The following is an 18,682-nucleotide window of genomic DNA, read 5'->3' as shown; positions in this document are numbered from 1 at the left end:
GATTTGGCAGGTGGGAATATGTCTGCACATAGGCTGTTTCCCGGGGGACATCCAGCCCTACCCCACAGTCAGAATTAGTTTATCTATAGGCTAGGCACAGATATTATTAGCCATTTATTCTGGTGGTGCTGGGATAAGACTGGGTCCCATAGCCACTCTTTGGTGGAGGCAGTTTGGATGCACTCAGAGCCAAATGCCAAATATCTGGGGTGAAAGTCAAACTAAAGCGGTGTTTCCCTTTTGTGATCCAAAACGTCTTGGTGTCTGGCCCAGGAATGACAGGGGAATGTTATTGTGCCAGGAAGGAGGCCTTTATTTCTCATAATAACCCAAGAAAATGGGCTAGAAAAGACATCACTGCAGTGAAATCTGGACCCCTTAGAGATGTTCCTAAAGAGACCCTCCCTGTACCCCCACAAGCCCTGGAGGTAGATGCCCAGACCATCATTAGTGGGTTAGATTTTATTCAGGATAATAGGATGTTTTTTAGGGTCTTTGAGTCTCCTCTCATAAGGCAGATGTTCCATTTCTCAGATCATCCTAGTAGCCCTTCTCTGCACCTGTTCCAGTTTGAATTTATCTTTCTTAAACACAGGAGACCAAAACTGCATACAGTATTCCAGATGAGGTCTCATCAGTGCCTTCTACTAACACTTCCCTGTCTCTACTGGAAATGCCTTGCCTGATGCATCCTAGGACTGCACTAGCCTTTTTCATGGCCACATTACATTGACGGCTCATAGTCATCCTGTGATCAATCAATATGCCCAGGTCTTTCTCCTCTGTCACTTCCAACTGATAAAACCCCAGCTTACATAAAAAATTCTTGTTGTTAGTCCCTAAATGCACATTGCACTATTAAAGTCCATCCCATTTCTATTACTCCAGTTTACAAGGTCAACCAGATCTTTTTGTATGATATTCAGGTCTTCCTCCGTATTGGAAATACCTCCCAATTTTGTGTCATCTGCAGATTTTATTAGCACATTCTCATTTTTGTGCCAAGGTCATTAATCAAAATGTTAAATAAGATTGGTCCCAAGACCGATCCCTCAGGAACTCCATTAGTAATCTCCCTGCACCCTGTCAGTTCACCTTTCAATACTGTTGTAGTCTCCCCTTTAACCAGTTCCTTATTCACCTTTCAATTTTCATATTAATTCCCATCTCCTCCAACTTAACTAATAATTTCCCATGTTGAACTATATCAAATGCCTTACTGAAATCCAGGTAGATCAGATCTACTTCATTTCTTTTGTCTAAAAATCAGTTATCTTCTCAAAGAAGGAGATCAGATTGCTCTGGCACAATATACCTTTTGTAAAATCATGTTGTATTTTAACCCAGTTACTGTTCACCTTGAGGTTCTTAACTACTTTCTTTTTCAAAATTTGTTTCAAGACCTTGCATACAATTGAGGTCAAACTAACAGACCTGTCATTTCCTGATCACCTTTTCCCCTCTCTTAAGAATAGGCCTAGCAACTAGGCCTACTCACAAACCTCCTGGTTCTTTTCCTGCTCGTTAATATCCCTGTTGATCATATTGAGGTGGACCTGGTAGGACACCTAAAGCCCAACATTAGCAGCTGCCACTATATTTTAGTAATCATTGATCATGATTATGATTATACTCAGTACCCTGAAGCTATGGCCTTTATGCTCCGTGTTGGCGCACGCAATTTCTCATCTAAATTTGATGCCTATTTCAGGCCCGAGGTGGTTGAAATGTTGGACAAACTGGGGTAGGGCAAATTTATAACTACCCTCAACCTCACCAAGGGATGCTAGCAAATACCATAGACTTCAGAGACTGAGGAGGAGATAGTACGTGTCACGCCTTTCAGACTGTACCAGTTGCAGGCCCTTCCATTTGGGCTCCAGCTATATTTCAGCATTTGACAGACCAAGTGTTGCATGTTTATCAGCCTTATGCTGCAGCCTACTTGGACAATGTGGTAGTCTATTCAACCACTTGATTGGAACATCCCAGGAGAGCTGCTGCAATCTTTCGGGAACAAGGGGAGGACTAATATCTAATTCCACTGTATTGGTGCATGGAGACTAAATGTGAGGATTACACCAGAAGATTTGGAAAAGTCAAAATGCCTAGGTAGTAAAGTGAAGGGCCTACTAGACTCCCCATTTCATATCACAAAATGGCAGATAAAATATTTCATGGGGTTGGCAGGATACTAACACTTTGTGCCCCAGTTTTCCACAATAATAGCTCCCCAGGCCAACGTTTTGCTTGGTCCCAGAAAGTCCACTGTTGTGGAAATCACACGTATCCGCTGCAGTGAGCCTGTGCTATACGATCAGGATTTCACAGAAAGAGTTAATCCTGCCAATGGATCCCTTTGAGCTGGGTCCTGAGACTGTTCTCCCCAGGAGCTGGAAAATGGGGAGCAACCTGTGTTATACCATCTGCAGAAAACGGTTACCCTGAGAGAAAACTTTTTGATGATTGAAAAGGAGCCTGGGCTATAAAGTGGGTGGTAAAGTGTCTTTTACTTTGGTCATCAACCATACTTCTTTGAAATGGCTGCAGACAATGAAGGAGACCAAACCTTGGCTCACATGGTAGTCATCTGACTGTACAGGCCAATGCCTTCACAATGCTCCATAGACCAGGTGCAACCTATGAGAACATGGCATTCTTTTTTCTGGGGGTTAGGGGAAAACTTACTGATCAGAGAGCATGCTCTGGGCCACTCACTCAAAGGTGAAGGTGCTGTAAAGGATTAACAGGCTCTGCCTGGTCACATGGCTAGTCAGGGTAGAGTATAAAAGGAACAGAGGCCACTCAAGACAAACTGCCACCCTAGGCAAAAGTTCAGTGTGCCCTCACCCGCCCTTTGCATTTTCAATATTCTCACCAGACCAATGTTTTCTGTTATCAGAGGTTCCCAACTGGGGGGAGGGAGTGAGATGGAGTGAGGCACGCTGAAAGCACATTGGACTTTCGAGGGAGGTCCGGCAAGCCTTCTGGTGGTTTGGTGGGTATGGTAGAAGTTGGGGGGGCCAAGCATCAGATGAAAACATTTCACTCAGATTTGGTCTGACCACCCCTCCATCATGAAAGGGGGACTGTGAAATCTGAGTGATGGTGCTGCAACCTTGTGCATTATCAGACATTCTCTCAGATATCTGCTGACCTAGGCAGCTGTCTTGTTTGCCTGTAGTTAGAGCGACCCCTGTAAACAAAGGGAAGCTGGGTCAGAGGGCAAGGTTATACTCTCTCTCCTCCTGGCTGGTGAAACAGGGAAAGCCTTTGAGGATTCTTGCCCACTGTTTTCTATTTGTTTGTTTTGTGAGCATTTTATGGATAATAAAACAAGTCCTGAAAAAAGGATATAAAAATGCTCAGAAATGTATTTCCCTTACCTGGCTGGTGAAACTGCCCCGCACCTTCTAGCACATCTTTAACACTAATTAAATATAAATAGAGCATTTTCCTACCCAGGTGCCAATTACTTCTAAATATATAATTTTCTGTTCCAATCTGTCTCCTTCAAGATCAATATCTGGGTGTTCTCTAACCCTTGCCCATAAACACACTATCCTCTTCCACTACCATTTGCTCCTTCTTCCCATCTCTTTGAACACCATGCTCTCTGCTCCCTCCTCTAATCTATGGGATTTTTACTACGCCAATATCATGGAATCTGGGTACCAGACTTCTTATATCCTTCATCCCTTCTCCACACATCCTTTTCCTTATCCAGGACACATAGCTGCTATGAATAAAGAATGGATATGCATCCGAAACATTAAAACACAAACAGAATTATACTCACTTCCATAATCCGTTGTTACATTGATGGTGTGCTCCACAACCGTGTTCTCAAAAAAGAGTACTCGCCCAGTGCATGTGTAATTCTTGTTGGGTGATAAATTTCTAAATATTCGATGTTTGTTAATCTCTTCATCATCGTTCCCTAGTTAAAATGAAAAGATTCATTAACACTTTTTCATAAACCCAAAAATTCTGGTTATCATTTTAGGTGGGATTTTCAAAAGAATTCAAAAGAGTTCAGCACTGGCCTAATTTGACATTGAAGGTTGACTTCAGCAGGAGCAATGCTAGACTAATGCTTAGTGCTTTTGCGAATACCACCTTTAAATATTTTACTGTCTTACATTCATAGTCTATTCCTTTTACCTTGATAGGTATTAGATGAAAAACTTGTGATTCGTTTTCAGAAAGGGAGCTAAATACACAATTTACATCACTTGTTGTGCTTTACCGCCTTCATTTAAGATTAAAGGCTCTGTTTTGGCTGTGGTGATTTACGCACTTAGCATTCCCCTTCTTCCCCCCATATCTCTCCCCTGCGGCTGGAGGTGTTAGGTGGAAATAATAGTTATGTTTATGCGCCCTTCTGTTGGTGACAAATAGGATAAATAATAAGGGAAAACTCCATCTTGGATTTAGAATCCATTTTGGAATTAGCCTCAGACAGGCAGGATGCTAACGCTTGGCAGGCTGCCAGCGGGTGAAGTCAGCGAATTGGTGCTGTGTGCAAAGCCGGAAAATCCCAGCAGTGGATTAGCTAAGATCAGCCCCTGGGAAGCTATTCAAAGTAGTGAGTATCGGAACAAGGAACTGCCCAGTAGTTTGTGCTAAGTAGGAATCGTGTTTCTGACACGTCCCACAATAAAAGCTGTTTCGTTGCACCTTACTGGGTATCAGTTTCAAGTCAATTCACCCAGTGACAGATCCGGTAATCAGGTAAAACGAATTAGGGGACATTTTGACTAACAGAGGGGCATGTTCTATTCAATGTATCCTGCTCAAAGATGATCTAGATACACAACCATGTGTACACCTCTTCCTTGGAGAAGAAAGTCTAGACAGTATGAATGTGAATCTGGATTTCAAGTACAACCAGTTATTTTCAAATGTGACCTCCAAGGTGATTTCTTGTTTTTTTGATTCACTCAACACTATGAACTGATTGACTAAACTGATGAAATGCAACATAAATTGTAACGTACAGCAAAAATTACATTTTTTGTCGAAGTTGTCCAAAAATTCTGGCCCTATTAAAGACAATGGGAGTTTTGCCATTGACTTCAATGGGTCTAGGATTACACCCATAGTGTTCCATCAAAATCAAAGAAAACAATACAACAAAGATTTCCTGTAAAAATTGTTTTGTTAATATCAACTAAAATCACATACAAAGCCCAGTACACTATTCAAAATCTGGAAGTGTAGAGGATTTTTCTATAGTCTGCTTTCCATTTGAAGAATTGTAATTTAATCTGCATAACAGCTTTATTTTATCTTTGTTTAGAAGTTCCCCAATCCCTCAATTAGTTTACCATGCAAGTCACAGGAAAATTTAATAAAGCTGGTTGGCAAAATTCCAATGAAACATTTTTTTCATCAGAATTTGTTGAAATCAAACATTTTGCTGAAATGATCTGATTGAAAGGAACTTCTGGTGGAACTCAGGCAGGTTCTGAAACCTACCCATTGGAAACCTGCCTGGTTTCCTGTCAGTTTGCCTACCTGGTGCGCTGCTGGGGATCCCAGGCTTCTAAAGTCTGTGGATCTGAGGCAGCCTTTCATTGTGGACTTTCCCAGAGTTGGAGACTCCAGGAATGCCCATCACTGAATAGCAATGGGGAAACTCTTGTTAACTTGACAAGAATCTGGTCAGCCGTTTCATGGTTACAATTCAGTGGTGTGCAGCCAAAAAACTGATAAGAATTATGTCAATTTCAGGCACCAGATACCAGGGCTGTCAGGACCTCTGCACTGCTACAGCCCACCAGGCAGGCAGCTAGGTATCCTGGGGAGCATATTTCATTTCAGAATTGCTACTATTTTCATTGTTTCCAAAATGAAAAATTGTGGGATTTCATTTCTACCAAAAATTTCAAACTTGCATTTTTTGTCCCAGCTGACAGCAATTTTTTTTCTGAAAACTTGAAAATTTTCACAGAACTGAAACTTGGTTTCCCACTAGTTCTAGAAATTAATTATATCTAATGGGATAATTTAGAAGACAAGTTTTCTATGTGGCATTTTCTTTACTTTCATAACAACCACTTGATCATTAGTTAACATTCTCTCTCAGGTAAGGTCCAATAGTATACAGAACAGTATATTGTTTTTTCAGTTCCCATGCAGTATCTACCATTCATCCTCCATCCCACTTCTCATATTCTATCTATGAAGGAATGTTTTCACACCTCTATGTTTTTATAAATATTCAATCTACTCTAGCATCTCAGTTTATGCTGACACTTAGGATAAAAATGATACTCCTCTGTTAAAATTGCTTAAATCTGTCCATTCACCATCAAATGAAAACAAAAACATATAACTTCAACTTATAAAAGGCATAAAAAGTTTCCTACCAGTTTTACACGTATAACTGTGGCTCGTAGAGCAGCTAAAACTTTTATTCCAACTCAGTTCAAAATATGTACTGTTTATATATTTGGGTTCCAAACCATAGCCAGATCTGCCATCTGTGAAGAAGGATTCATTTAGTATATTACTGTGATATTTGCTGCCATATTAATTTTTCACACTAACTCATTATTTTCTTGTTTGGGGACCCTACTGTAATATAAAATATATACAAACAAATGATACAAAATAATACATTAGGAAATTTAACCAAGGATTAAAGGATTAACCAAAAAACACAGGGATTAAAAAATAATACACACGTAACTGAGTGAAGTTACTGTTGGCCTTTGAAATTCCAAACCACTAGTCCTCATGGAACACAAGGGATGTGACAAATTCTAAATTTCCAAATTCCAGGTTTCTATTATACCATATTCAAAGATAGTATGGTTAGAATTTTTTTACAATGGCAAACATTTATTTTTTACATTCTATCTTAACTCAAAAATGTTTTGCTGAATACACAAAATCTCTTCTAGACAGAGACCATATATGGAGAACTTCAGCCCAATTTTTCAGAAAATTACAGACAGAGACAGACTTGGAGGCCCATGAAAGAGGGACAATAACTTTACAGTAGCTCACAAACTGTCAGTGCCAGCCTTTATGTGGGTGCAGAGATGGGAGAAGAAGTTGCAAGGAGCTTTACTTGTCCCCTGTAAGGACCAGACACTCTCTGCTTGAGGAAGCGCCACATCAACACATGGAAGTGAAACTGGCACACAAGGAACAGTTAGCTTCACATCTTGAAGGGGTGTAACATCAGGTGCGCTCCCTTGAAGTATTAGGGATCTTGAGAACAAATCTTCAGGACAGAGCACCACCCACATTGTCCCTTACTTTGGATTGTACTTAATGCACAAAATTAGTCCTGAGTAAATTTGGAGGCATGGTAAATCCTTTCTAGGAAGTTCTAGTGTTTCAGAGACTTTTTTTCCCCCCCAATGTGTGGAATTTTGTGCACTATAATGCATTCCAAAGGCAGAAATGATTTATTATTATTAGCCAGGAATGAAAGGGATTTATCCTATTACACTATCAACAGACAAGCTGAATTCCACCAGAAACAAAAACCTTTCCATATATCCTCCATTATTTTTTTAAAAAAAACACTTTAATTGTAACATTATTATTCACTTCTCTATTGAATATTATTTAGTACTATTATTTATACCAATGTTGATTTTGTTTCTCTTTTCATTTTTTCCCTTTTGAAACATGAAACCAGCTCCCATTCTGCCTAACAATTCAGCAGGATGAGAAATAGAAAGCAAAGATAAAAAAATTCAGAAGGCTCTATGGCCCAGATCTTCAAAGGATCAAATAATTTCAATGGAAGTTAGGAGCCAAAAGACCTTTGAGGATCTAGACCTAAGTGACTTAGGCACCTAACTCTCATTTTTCCAAAGTGGCTTAGGCACTTAGAAACCTAAATCTCATTGAAAGTCAATGAGACTTAGGTTCCTAAGCCACTTATGTACTTTTGAAAATTTTATCCCAGATTAAATCTTTTCCCTGTATGGGTCTCAGGACTGATGCAGAGTAGACTGACCCACCAAGCCAATATCTTGGTTATACCGTAACTACCCCCATCCCAGTTATAAGCATGTGAAAAATAGTGCTGGCTATAAAGGAAACTGTTTTGGGAAACTGAATTGTAGTGGTCACTCTCTATCTCTGATTAGCACAGAGATCTGAGGGAAGAAGCAGGAGGATTTAAAATAGGATTAAAGGGGAAGAGAAGGATAGCAGGAGATGAGGAAAGCTTCCATTCCTTGCTCCCACTGCAGATAACTCTGTACAATTGGATCTGATATAAAGGAGTCTTATAACTTGCAGGTGCAAGTCTGCAGGCCTTCTTTTCAAAACCATGCCTATTATGTACTGTAAATCTGAAGGGTTTATCAAGTAGAACTTCCCCCACCATATCATGTCACTGAAGAATGTCTTTGGTCTTCCTGTACTCTGAGTCCAGAGAGGAATGGGTATTATTTGGCAAGCTATATAATGGAACGTAGAACACTAAATAAAAATATATTACATGCTACTCACTCCTTTGGTCTGCAAAACACCAGACTGGACTACAGATAATGTAATCAGGGTGGAAAGAACTACATCCAAAGAAGCTCAATACACATTTTTCCCAGGAAACATAATGCAGAGTTCATTTTTTTTATCTTGTTTCTAAACCACACACCTTGTGCAAATAAATATTTAAAAAATGCTTGTGTGTGACCACCCAGAGCTTGGAAAAACTTAAGCCTAATCAATAACCATGTGCATTTCAAATTAAGATAATATTTAAGGTATTTGAGGCAGCAATTTTTCAGGATTCCATGTATAATATACTATTCGTTCTTTGAGCATGTATTATATCATTTTCATTGAATGGACATGGGGAGAGGTGCAACCTTATGCATTAATCAAGGATTAATAATACCAAAACCCAGAGTCTGAAGTCTGAGGGTATAAGAGAGAAGAATTTCCAGCCCCAAACAACACTTGGAATCCACCCAATTAAGCAGCAGATTTCTGAAACTCTTCAGCAAGAACAACATAACACAGTGTTTGCTAAATAAAACTTTATATTGAACAAAAAGCTGCACTTACCAGGTGGAACATGAATTACACGTGACGTATTGAGGCATCTGTCAGATCTAATTTGAATTTCATATGTCTGACATTCTTTTAGTCCTTTAATAGTTTGGCTTTCATTTTTCATTTTATCAGAACAGTTGCAGAAAATATTGTATCCTCCCTCTTGTACAATAATGTTCAGCTTTGCAGTGACATTGTCACCATTGTAGGTATAATCCACTTTTCCTAATTTGTTTTCTAAAAGAAGGGGAGAAAATGTTAAAAATGGATTTACAACAACAATTTGTCTTACTTCTTTTTTTTATACTTCAGCTAGAGGGTTATTGGTCCAGCACTCTATCCTGCTCTCTAGCACACTCTGTACTTTAAAGATTCCAAGAGAATATATTAGAGATGACTGAATGTTTTTGACCAAAAAGTTCTCTTGTCAGAATATGTAGTTTTGTCAAAACAGAAAATTTCCATGGGAAATGTCAATTTTGATTAATTTGTTTTCAATTTTCCAATTGGAAGAAACAAAACAAAAAACAAAACAAAAAAATCATTTTGAATTGACATTTTGAAACTAAAGGAATTATTTTATTTTGAAACATCAATTCAAAATGAACATTTTAATTTTGACATGTTGACTCATTTTTTTCTTATCAAAATGACTGAATTTTTCATTTCACCATTTCTGATACAAAACTTTTCATAGTTTTTCATTCTGAGAAATTTTTCAATGTTTTGATTTTTCATTCCTAATCTGAAGGGAATGCAGTTTTGAAATGTTGAAATTTTCATTTTTTGAATTACTCCCGAGAATATCTATTTTGGTGTATGAAACTTAGAAATGTATTTTTCTATTCCCCAGATATATGAAAAAAACAGAACTTCAGTCTTTTGAAAACATACTGTTTCAGTATCAATGAATAACTGCAAAAATGTTATACATTCCAAACTGTCTACCAAGTAATTAGATTTGGACTCCACCTATAAGTTGGGGAGACCTGTCTAGTTTGAATTAGTGATCAGCCACTGACATTTGCATTTATCATCTCTCTCACATGGTGTAAAATAAGATTATTGCAGAAAAAAACCCTCAGTATTTGAAAGACCTTTTTCTCCTTTAGGCAGACTCTGCTCCAGGACTGATGTGTAATTAATATCAGCAGCCTAGTGCATGGTAGGATGCCTCAGGAGAGTGGGAAATGAAGAGCAGAAACTCAGCAACCTTGAGGAAGTTTAAAACAACTATTTTAAAATAGCAAGAAAGTTTAAAAATCAACCTGAAATAGGAGCTGATTTGGTTTATCTGAGCATTTAGCTGATATGAGTGATGTCGAAGAGTTTCTTTCTAGTTTAAAAAGTTTCATTTCACTTTTATTAAACATAACTTACCACATGGTTTTTGAGTTGTCACTGTAGTAGTTTCTGTAAAAGAAAAGAAGAGAAAAACAAATGAATATCATAAGGCAGCTTTCTACATTCAGTTGTAGAGGACAATAGCTGATAATGTGCAAAGCTCTGGTATATTCAATGCAGATTTGCATTTAGATCATCTGGAATATTTGAAAAACGGGGAAGAAAATTCAATGAAATTTCTGCAATAATTCCCACCACTTTTAATCAACTCTATTAGATACTATGTGTTTCATTAATCCCCAATGATATTGTTAATTGCAGATTATACTGTTCATTATAAATGTTTCTTAATTCTATTTCTACAAGTATGATATGCTGCGTCAGTCTCCCATGTACTCAGAACTAGGGAAGACCAAATTCAACAGTTTCAAAAGTTTAGTTGTCACTAAATACACAGAATCAACCTGCTGTGCAGTTAGTCAAAGTATTTTTAGCTTTTTCATTGTAAGCTTCTTGGAAAGGTACTTGTAGCATCCAGAAAATAGATTTGTGAAATTGTACAGGCCATTTTGCTGCTATCATTGGTTATCAATTAACTGAATAGAAAGACACCAACTAAGAACTGTGCTCAATAGTGGGTCACAGTAATCCTATTTCAAATTAAGCTCCTGATCATGCAAACAAGTCATTAGATTCATAATTCATATATTTTTAAATCTGAAGAGACTCTAATCTTGTTTTACCTCCATAACACAACCCATAGATTTCACCCAATGAATTCCTTTATCTGGTCCAACAATTTATGACGTAACACAGTGGTTTTCAAACTTTGTTCATTTTTGGGCCCCTAAAACATTTCAAATGAAGGTGTGGACCCCTTTGGAAATCTTAGATATAGTCTGTGGACTACCAGGGATCCGCAGACCACAGGTTGAAAACCACTGTTCTATGATAATGACAACCTTTCGCAGACCCCTTAGACAGTCTGTGGCCCCCCAGGGGACTGCGAACCACAGATTGAAAACCACTGAACTAGCCTATATCTTTTTAGAAAAAGATCTAATTTTGGTTTTAAAATAGGTCTATCCGGAAAACAAAAATTGCATTTCACAAATTATTTTTAAAAGTTTCAAAATTTGATTCAAAATTTGTTTCAAAATTTGCCTGTACACAAAAATGAGTCATTTTGAAATTCTTCACAAAAAACACACACAACACCCACCGGCCCATCCCAGAATAGGCAATAGACCAGTGTTATAGAGTCAATCTCAATCTGTTGGACCTGTTCCACATTCTATATATAATTAAATATTCAGTGGGCCAGAAACATGGCGACACTCTAGGCCACTGATTAGGGCACTTCCCTAAGATGGGGGAAGAACCAGGTTTGAGTCTCTGATTAGCCTGATGTGCAGCAGAGATTTGAAATTGGATTGCCCACAGCACAGGTTAGTGCCCTAAGCCTCAAACTATTAGCTGGCCTGAGTGTGGTGTCTGTCTATCTCTCACCCTCCTATCCCTCAGAAAATTTCAGCCTGCACTTGAGAAATCTTCCTGACAATTTTTTTTGACCCAATACATCCACAAAACAATTTTTACAAAATGGCATTTTTTTTAACAAAAAAAGTTTAGTAAAAAATTAGCTCAGTCATGTCTATAAAAAACTCAAGGGATGGAAGATTTACCATATTTCTTGGTAATCTTTTCCTATGTTTGATTATCTCACTGTTAAAAGCTCTTGTCTTAGTTCCGTTTGAACTTTGCTGACTTCCACTACCAGCCCATATTATTGTTATGCCTTTGTCTGCTATGTTAAAGAGCACTCTACTATGAGATATCTCCTCTCTCTGTACGTGATTATAGACTTTGATTAACCTAAACCTTGTGTTTGATAAACTAAATAGGTTGAGCCCCTTTAGTCTCTTGTTGTAAGGCATGCAACTCTTCTCTGAATCTGATCCAACTTTTCAACATCCTTTTTAAATTTTGGACAACAGAACTGGACACAGTATAGTGGTCTCATCAATGCCCTATACTTGAGGAAATATCACCTCCCTACTCCTGCTTGGTATTTTCTTGTTAAATCCAAATATTGTCTTACTCCTTTTTGGCATAATATTGATCTGGAAGCTCATGTTACAATATGAATATGGCCATACTGGGTCAGATCAATGGTCCATCTAGCCCAGTATCCTGTCTTCCGACAGTGGCCAGTGCCAAATGCTTCAGAGGGAATGAACAGAACAGGGACATTCACTGAGTGATCCATCCCATGTCATCCAGTCCCAGCTTCCGGCAGTCAGAGGTATAGGGAAACCCAGACCATGGGGTCACATCCCTGAACATCTTGCCTACTTGCCATTGATGGACCTATCCTCCATGAACTTATCAATCTTTTTTAACCCTGTTAGACTTTTAGCCTTCACAATACTCCAGCAGTGAGTTCCACAGGTTGACTGTGTTTTGCGTGAAGCACTGCTTCCTTAAGTTTCTTACAAAGCTGCTTCCTAACAATTTCATTGGGTGACCCCCTGGTTCTTGTGTTTTGTGAAAGGCTAAATAATACTTCCTTATTCACTTTCTCCACACCATTGATGATTTTATAGACTTCTGTCCTATCTTCCCTTAGTTGTCTTTTTTCTACTATGAACAGTTCCAGTCTTTTTCATCTCTCCTCATATGGAGAGATTAAAGTCTTTTTCTGAGTCACTGATTTCCAGGATACAATCCCCCATTCTTATAACAACAGTGTATATTTTTTTGTTCCTAAATGCAGAACCTTGCATTTGGCTGCATTGGAATGCATGTTATTCAATTGGGACAAGCTTACCAAGCAATCTAAATTGCTTCATCGGTGACCTGTCCTTGTCCTTCTTCACCACCCCACAAATCTTTGCATTACCTTCAAACTTTATCAGCAATGATTATATATTTTCTTCTAGATCATTGATAAAAATATTAAATTTAATTGGAGAGAGAATTGAGCCTTGCAGACACAGTTAGTAACACCTTCCCTAGTTGAAAAAAATCTCCATTAGCAATTATGTTTGCAGATCTATCAGTTAGGAGTAGTAAGTATCCTAAGAGATTTTAGTTTAATGCAATTTTCTGCAGTTGCATCTGTAAAATAAACACGTTAGATATTAAAAAAATAATCAAAATCATTTCAGTGCCCTCATTCTAACATGTTTCCCATGCATGAAGTATTAGGAGTGCAAGAATTGTGTGCAGGTTTGTCACCTTTTGTAAGAGTGGGAGTAATCGAAGTGGAGTTTGTGGAAGACGAAGAAATGTTTGCTGGAGTGCTGATTTGACTAAGGCTCACGGATGGTGAGGTGGTGTTGTGCATGGTTGGCTTAGTGGGAGCATCTGCAAGAACAGAACAAATTAGTGTTAGAAAGTGAGTTCACTGTCTTGTGTAATCAGATCATAAATATTTTGGACTATGTGCTTCCTTCTTGTAATTATTTTACCAAAGGACTGAACAGAGCTACAAGTAGAGTTTTGTTAGTATTTCCATTAAAGAACAAAATCAGAATTTTTACCTAGAATGCACAATATCAGGACTCTTCGTTATATTAATCAGTTCCAAAATATATGGACTGATATCTACAGACATTACTTAGGCATAACACAGAATGAAGTCAATAAAAGCTTTGCCGGAATAAGGGCTGCAGGCTTTATCTCATTGTGTGAACATAGCTTTGACCATCGTTCTTGTCATTAGGCACAACTCCGTAAATACTACTAAGCATAGTGCTTACACACATTAATGTGTAAGCACAACCCTCAGCAGTATGTTTTGTCAGGTCAGGTATGCTACTTACTGTGCCTTGGTATTTATTTCATTGCTTAGTAAACACTCACTGTTTGTTTGATCAGTTCTGTATTGGGCCAATCCTGCATTTCTTGTTTTGGCAAAACTCTCATTGACTGCAGGAGGAGTTTTGCCTGAATAATGACTGTAAGATAGGGCACCAGATTTCATATTCTGGAAATAAAACACAGAATCACCTTCTAGTCTTGCCTCAGTTGTGAAGCTTAGGAATATTTTCAGTTTGTTCAGCAGTAAGTGTGATAAGAGTTAACCCTATTGCCAAACCAAAGATTTTTCTCCATGTACAAAAGTAATTACATTATTGACAGCCTGGGGAAGCTAAAGGAATACAGCAAACCTGATGAGTCATGTGGCATGGTAGCAGGAGTGAGTGAAGTAAGGGCAGCAATGCTGCTGTGTGGCTGAGTGCTGGATCCAAAGGAAGAGTTTGAGTCTGCATGAGTGGTGAGGTTTGTGCTGCTTGCTGGAATGAAACCTGGAGTAAAGAAGTACAATAGTTCTGTTAGTGCTTCCTAACATATCATGCACGGACAATGACCACAAAGTCACATGTGAACAAAGCATCTGTACCTGGAGAGATAATGTTGAAAAAAGGAAAATTTAGAACGTATGTTTTCTATTCCAACTATAGTTCCTCTCATATTTAGGCAGTTCTACAATTTCATTTGCTTTCTTACATGTAAGGCCAAAAGCAAAAGTAGCAAAATGCATTCTACAGGAAAAGTAACCTGAGGTGCAAAGCTTCTCTGAGCAGAGAACCTGAGGTGTTCGGTGCCCTCAATTCTCACTGGGCCTGACCCGGCTGCAGCTGAAGTCAAAAGTGAGACTTTCATTGGGATCAGGACAAAGCTGGTTGATTTTCATGGTAACTGAGGGTGCTCAGCCCCTATAGGTTCAGGTGCTTTGTGTTTTATGAAATGGTCATTGTCATGCATAGAGCAAGGTTGACACTAGTAATATTAATAACTGGTCCTCAGCAGTAAAATAAATGTCACTCAGTCTTTTATATTCTCTTCTGTGTAAAACCAATGTAAAAAAGTAATCAGTCTGTCTTTTGTCCCAACTCACTGGAATAACTCAATGAGGATCAGATTCTGTTGGTAAATATTTTATAGACATTTTACAGGTAGGACCAAGGTCGTATATCCCAGTCAGTGGCAAAACCAAGGAACAGAACTTGGGAATCCTTGCTCTCAGTCCCCTGCTCTAACCAACACACAGCACTCTCAGAGGAAATGTCATATGTAAAATCTGCCCCAGGATCCTCAAGTGATCAATATTCTTTAGAATTAGTTAGTGGGACCTTCAAGTTTCACCTGAACATCCAGTATACCTTGTATCTTTCAATGGATCTTGTCATAGAAAAAAATGATTGCATGTGGATAATAGATGCCTCTCTGGGAAGAGGAGGAGGGACGGACACAGTTATGCAGGCAAACAGCTCTTCCTTCATTTCAGAGCGAGATTTTCAGTGTGATGAAAATACCTGTGCAGACATTGCTTTGACATTGTGGCTCTGGTTGGAGCTTGGGATCTCAAGTTCTACCCCTCCTCTGGGCTCGAAAGGTTTAGTGCACTAACATGAGCCCTGCTAACCCAAGCCTGTGGATCTGGCTGGGCAACTCGCTCCCACACACAGTGCAGACATTCCCAAAGAGAGGAAACATTGTATGGAGGAGATGGAGTTGATTATGACTTGAAGAAGGTGCACCTCCCAATTCAGGAAATCATTTCTATTCATGACATTATTTAAACAATGGGTGGCAGCCTCAGCTGTGGTGGTTATAATAGACTCCTGTGTGGTTTGCTAATGAAGACTTCTGTTGAACATTCAGTAGGTATACGTATGTATTAAACTCAGAACATGAGCTATGCTTGCAGAGACATGTTCCCTTTCAGGATTGCTTGCAGGTGAGAGTGAAGTTAATGTAATGTGCAGGTGTAACTAAAGGGCCACTACAGAGTGGAAGACTTGCGCTTCCCCTTGTGAGGGAAGATGAAAAAGACGGTGGTGGAAGACAGCACATAAATGTTATCAGTTAAACAGAGAAAATGTCCCCCTTCTGAAGTTGTCTTGCATCCAGACTGATCACAACAATGCAGTATGATGAGGCTGTTCATCTTCCTCAATCAAACCTGACTCATATTTACTGGGTCAGAAATTTGGGCCTGTCTTTTTGGCACCAAGTCCAGCACAGGAGGGTGGTCTTTGATCGTGGGTCAGTGGGTGCTGGCCATGCAACCTAGAAGTAACCTAGAACAGCCTTGAGGAAATCAGACGTTATTGCTATTAGTACTATTTATACTATTAAAATAAAGGACCAATTGTGGTATCCTTGCTCACACTGAGCAGCGCTTTACTCCAGGGATATTCCCACCAAAATAAATGCATACATCAAAATGAGTAAGGGTAATAGAATCTGAGCCTATGTCGATAAATATCACGCAAAGGCTCACACAGTAGCCAGTTGAACAGACAAATCTTCCGATGTATGAGTCCACAAAAAGCCCAGTTTTTAAAAGAAGAATATGTTACTCTTCAGTTTTTGTAGTTGGGAATTATAGATTCCACTAAGGAAATCTAAGTCTCTACTTCATGGGCTGTACTATATTTATATTAATGGTTTTTCACTGTATAGGTCTAGTCTCAAGCCACAGAATTCAGTGGAAAAACTTCAGCTGACTTCAGTGGCTTTGGATCAGTCCCTTGATGACTAAATTCTACTTTTAATTCAATCTTCTTCTTCTTCTTTTTTTTTTTTTTTTTGGTAATTCTTGTAAAAGTTTAACTCTTCCGAGAGGTAAGATAAATGTGAAAATGCTATCTGGAATTAACAAAACCAAACAATTATGAACACACTTTCTGTTTAAACTAGCACACAATTCAGAACCTATTGTGTTCTATTATTTGTATTATTAATAATTTGTATTATAGTCATGTCTGGAGGTCAGGGCCCCATTGTGCTAGACACTGTACAAACATATAACAAAGATACAGTCCCTGTCCTGAAGAAGTTACAATCTAAATGAATGTGCTAAGTGTATGAGATCTGCTGTACCTGTGAAATACATGTAAACCACAAACTGAGACAGAAGCAAATTGGTTCTTTTGGTTCCTCCTTTTTAAACCAATCTCTATTATTTCACCTGTGATCTGACTATTCTAAATGTAAAGGCATTAAGCACTCTAGAAGATAATAGTTGTATACACAAAGCATTTGTCTTATTAGAAGTTAACAATACCGCAATACAGATATATTTCATAAAGAAGTGACGCAGTTCTGTACAGAAAATAAAATTTTTTCTCTTACTGAGTGTGGGAGGTGGCTGAGTTTGCCCTGAAAGGAATAAAAACAGGAGTAAACACAGTATATCAAGAGGAGGTTACAGAGACTGATGCATCCTGGAGGTAAAAGCCTGGCTGTGAGGATGGTGTTGCCAGGAGGGCTTTGGCTTCCTTGACCATGGGATGCTGTTCCAGGAAAAAGGACTGCTAAGAGAGATGGAGTCAGAAAGGGGAAGAGCATATTCGGATACAGACTGGCTAACCTAGTGAGGAGGGCTTTAAACTAGGTTCGAAGGGGGTAAGTGACCAAAGCCTACAGATTTAAGTCAAAAAAACCTGGGAGAAGGGCTGGAATTTGGGGGGAGCATGAGCTGTTGTAACAGAGGTAGGGGAGAGACAGGACAAAACTGGGCGGCGGGAATCAAATCAGTATCTTAGATGTCTGTATACGAATGAGAGACATATGTGGAATAAGCAGGAAGAACTTGAGATGCTAGTAAATAAACAAAACTATGTCATAGTTGGCATCCCAGATCTGACTTGGTGGGATAATATGTATGACTAGAATATTGGTATAGAAGGGTACAGCTTGTTCATGAGGGACAGGCAGGGAAAAATGAGAGGACTGTTGCCTCATGCATTAAAAATGTATACACTTGAACTGAGGTTAAGATGGAAATAGGAAACAGACTTGTTGAAAGTCTCTGGATAAGGATAAAAGGGGTAAAAAACAAGGGTGATGCCATGGTAGACCTAATGACCACCTAATCAGGAAGAAGAGGTGGATGAGGCTTTTTTTTAACCAGCTAACAAAATCATTCAAAGCACAGGACTTGGTGGTGATGGGGGACTTCAACTATACAGATATCTGTTGGGAAAATAACACAGTAAGGCACAGACTATCCAACAATTTCTTGGAATGCACCGGAGACAATTTTTTATTTCAGAAGGTGGAGAAAGGTACTAGGGGTGAGGCTGTTCTAGATTTGATTTTGACAAACAGGGAGGGACTGGTAAGGGAATTTGAAAGTGGAAGGCAGCTTGGGTGAAAGCGATCATGAAATGATAGAGTTCATGATTCTAAGGAATGTTAGGAGGGAGAACAGCAAAATAAAGACAATTGATTTCAAAAAGGCAGACTTTAGCAAACTCAGGGAGTTGGTAGGTAAGATCCCATGGAAACC

At 38.8% G+C, this 18,682-nt stretch overlaps 2 protein-coding genes across 2 annotated transcripts in view; both read right to left on the bottom strand.

The window, feature by feature from the left end:
• Nucleotides 1-9,198, bottom strand: part of PTPRC (protein tyrosine phosphatase receptor type C) — a 72,941-nt gene extending 63,743 nt beyond the window's left edge. The window contains exons 1-3 of the mRNA XM_067538295.1: nucleotides 9,043-9,198; nucleotides 6,375-6,488; nucleotides 3,800-3,940 (exon numbers count right to left, since the gene is read on the bottom strand). Of these exons, the coding sequence (XP_067394396.1) occupies nucleotides 3,800-3,940; nucleotides 6,375-6,488; nucleotides 9,043-9,154 (367 nt within the window). The 5' untranslated portion in view covers nucleotides 9,155-9,198. The remainder of the gene's footprint in view (nucleotides 1-3,799; nucleotides 3,941-6,374; nucleotides 6,489-9,042) is intronic.
• Nucleotides 9,199-10,381: 1,183 nt separating this feature from the next.
• LOC137146789 (receptor-type tyrosine-protein phosphatase C-like) overlaps nucleotides 10,382-18,682 on the bottom strand; it is a 67,608-nt gene continuing 59,307 nt past the window's right edge. Inside the window, exons 4-5 of the mRNA XM_067538271.1 lie at nucleotides 13,615-13,743; nucleotides 10,382-10,443 (exon numbers count right to left, since the gene is read on the bottom strand). Of these exons, the coding sequence (XP_067394372.1) occupies nucleotides 10,382-10,443; nucleotides 13,615-13,743 (191 nt within the window). The remainder of the gene's footprint in view (nucleotides 10,444-13,614; nucleotides 13,744-18,682) is intronic.

This window comes from Emydura macquarii, unplaced genomic scaffold, assembly GCF_026122565.2.
Source record: "Emydura macquarii macquarii isolate MOO-44397 ecotype Brisbane River unplaced genomic scaffold, CSIRO-AGI_Emac_v2 contig_480, whole genome shotgun sequence".
NCBI classification, from domain to species: Eukaryota; Metazoa; Chordata; order Testudines; family Chelidae; genus Emydura; species Emydura macquarii.
Note: the sequence above shows the minus strand (reverse complement) of the source record. Positions and strands in the feature narration are given on the sequence as shown.